At 38.3% G+C, this 2,898-nt stretch overlaps 1 protein-coding gene across 3 annotated transcripts in view; it reads left to right on the plus strand.

Annotated features, from left to right (window-relative positions):
• Positions 1-1,833: 1,833 nt before the first annotated feature.
• Positions 1,834-2,898, plus strand: part of LOC106878852 (alkylated DNA repair protein alkB homolog 8) — a 48,631-nt gene continuing 47,566 nt past the window's right edge. The window contains exon 1 of one of the 3 annotated variants that reach the window (XM_014928193.2): positions 1,834-1,983. In XM_014928193.2, the coding sequence (XP_014783679.1) occupies positions 1,858-1,983 (126 nt within the window). In that variant the 5' untranslated portion in view covers positions 1,834-1,857. The remainder of the gene's footprint in view (positions 1,984-2,898) is intronic. The other 2 variants (XM_014928192.2, XM_014928194.2) reach the window with 2 other exon arrangements.

Here is a 2,898-nt window from a genome sequence, read left to right on the forward strand (position 1 = left end):
AGATGTATATTACTGCATACCTCTCCCGCCTTGTCTCCAGGGAGTAGAGTCTCAGCTGTTTCAGCCTTTCCCAGTAGCTGAGCAGTTGCAAAGAGACAATCTTCTTTGTGAATCTTCTCCGGATTGCTTCAAGGTCTGCTGTTAATTTCACACTGGTGGGTGACCATAGCTGGGAGCAGTAATCCAGACGGCTGAGGACGAATGTCCTCCAGAGGACCATCATAGTTTCCTTATCTCTGGTTCTGAATGTTCTCAGGATCCATCCAGCCAGTCGTCTGCACTTTGTCGCCATCCTGGTAATGTGCACATGGAAAGAGGTATTATCACTCATGTCGATACCCAGGTTTTACTGATTTAGGCTCTGAGATTGAAATTCCCTGCGGACCAGTGTACCCTGTAAGTTTCATATTCAGTTTTGGACGTTGGTAAATTGAGTCCAACTCCTGCTGCAGATGTGCAACATCACTGGGGTTCTGTATTTTCTGCGAGACTTTCGTATCGTCTGCGTAGCTTGCAAGGGTGGTTATCCGGGCACTTGAGGGCATATCTGAGAGGATCACTATAAATATATATACATACATATATATGCATACAACGGAATTTATTATTATTATTATTAGGTGTAATATATAATTATTATTATTAGATAAAGTATAAACAGGGGAAAGAGAAAATTATGTATGTATGTATGTGTTGGAGCAACGGAGGATTCCTTTAAGATCAGAGTAACTAATCACAGATCCTCTTTCACGAACTCATCAACACCGATTGTTAAGCGGTGGTGGGGACCAACACACATACACACATGCGTGTGGGTGTGTTTGTCCCCACCACCGCTTGACAATCGGTGTCGGTGTGTTTACATCTCCGTAATCTAGCAGTTCGGCTAAGAGACCGATAGAATAAGTACTAGGCTTAAAAAAAAGAAAACGTCCTGGGTCCATTTGTTCCACTAAAATCTTTCAGCATGGCCACAGTCAAATAACTGAAACAAGTAAAAGATAAAATAATAGATTCAAATTTTGGCACAAGACTGAGAGCTCAACTGCTACTTATTTTTATCGACTTAGAAATGTAAAGACGAACGAAATGTCTCTAAGCACTTTGCCAGCTCGCCGCTCTACTTCTAATAATAATAATAACATAATATAAATAAAATGTCAAATGTTTTGGTGCATGACTTTTGGCCCATCCCGTAGATTTGTAAGAGGTACAAAGCCACTTAAATCTACAAATTTCGAAGAAATACTACAGTAAATTATATCGATCCAGAATTTGAGTGGTGCTTTGTTTTTATCGACCCCCTAGATAAGTTAATCTCAGTTATTTTTTTTCTTCTCGAGCCTTCGTACTCATGAAGCCGGTTACTCGTTTTCCCTGGCGTATCACCGAGATGACAACTTTCTCCACTGAAACAGGATGCCAATCCATTTCTTAGTCGAAGACCAGTAATTTTTGGGGGAGGGGGTAAGTCGATTACATCGAACTCAGTACTTGATAAATACTTTATTTTATCCCGAAAGTATGAAAGGCAAAGGTAATCTCGGCAGGTTTTGAACTTAAAATGTAAAGAGCCGGAAGAAAGACCACGCAGCGTTTTACCCAACGTGCTTCCCGTCATGCCAGCTCGCAATTACTACAAGACATCTCGTCCAGCGGTCTACGGAGAAATGTTGCATTTTATAATGATAAATAAACAAAAATATTAAAATTCTAGCTTAAACTATATACTATATATTTTTAATTTTAAAAATAAAAATTACTGAACAAAAAACAGACAAAATCTCTCTTCAATTTTGGGTTGAAACGAAAATACATGCATGTGCTCGTCTAATTATTTAATGCGGGATTTTTATCATGGCGGCGCCTATGTCTGCCAGTCTGCCGATAATCATAGACAAAAAAGTGAAGAAAAAACTTCAGCGATGTCGACATACTTTACGCAAGTTAGATAATATCAGTTTATCAAATGAGCAAACTAATGTAAGATATTTAAAAATTATTTTTGATGTTAAATTGCTTTTTTTAAATGTTTTTTTTTTCTGGCTAGCAGACGCTCTGATGTTATATATGTAAGATATTAGCTTTGTAGATTAAGTAGTGTTTTACAAGCACACACACACACACACATATATATATATATGTATGTATATGAGGAGTGCTTATAATATCCTTGCTGCAATTCATTCACTGTGTCAGTTCAAAACTATAAATGTTCATTCGTTCGTAACTTGAAAGATGCTTTATATAGGAGAAAATAGCGAAGAGAAGGTAACTTATTGCTAGAGAATTGACTTTTCGCATAACGAAAAATGGCTTCGGAATAGAAATAAAAAGAGAATCGAACTAGAATTCTTCTTCAGTACTATAGCCCAACATCATTTGTGTTGTTGTCCAGTCCCCAGGTCAGTACTGATCGAACAGGCGTAATAAAATGCATTCCATTTCTAACCATTTCGTCGTTTTGTATATTTGTAGCTAAATTATCTTAGCGCGTCGCGTCCACTTTTAGGAAGTCAGCGTGTGAGTTGGGTGGGGTGCTGGTGATATAGCTATTTAAAACTTTTTTTTTTTTATTGGCGATCCTTTGTCTGATGGTGATTCTTCCTGCTCGGAAGCCAACTTACACTTTATAACGATGAAAATGTTGTACGTCGGTGGTCACTTTTGCTGCGATGATGCCGAAAGAAAGTTGGCCGGCATCATCTATGGAAGCGTGATGATTCAAGTAGTGGTCGGCATTATCTATGGAAGAATGAAAATTCAAGTAGTGGTCGGCATCATCTATGGAAGAATGAAGATTCAAGTAGTGCCTTTACCATTTCCCAGAGCTAACTGTCTGAATCAAACATGTCAAAACCATTCTAAAGTAAAATCAAAAACCGAAATGCGGAACGC

This window comes from Octopus bimaculoides, chromosome 13, assembly GCF_001194135.2.
Source record: "Octopus bimaculoides isolate UCB-OBI-ISO-001 chromosome 13, ASM119413v2, whole genome shotgun sequence".
NCBI lineage: Eukaryota > Metazoa > Mollusca > Cephalopoda > Octopoda > Octopodidae > Octopus > Octopus bimaculoides.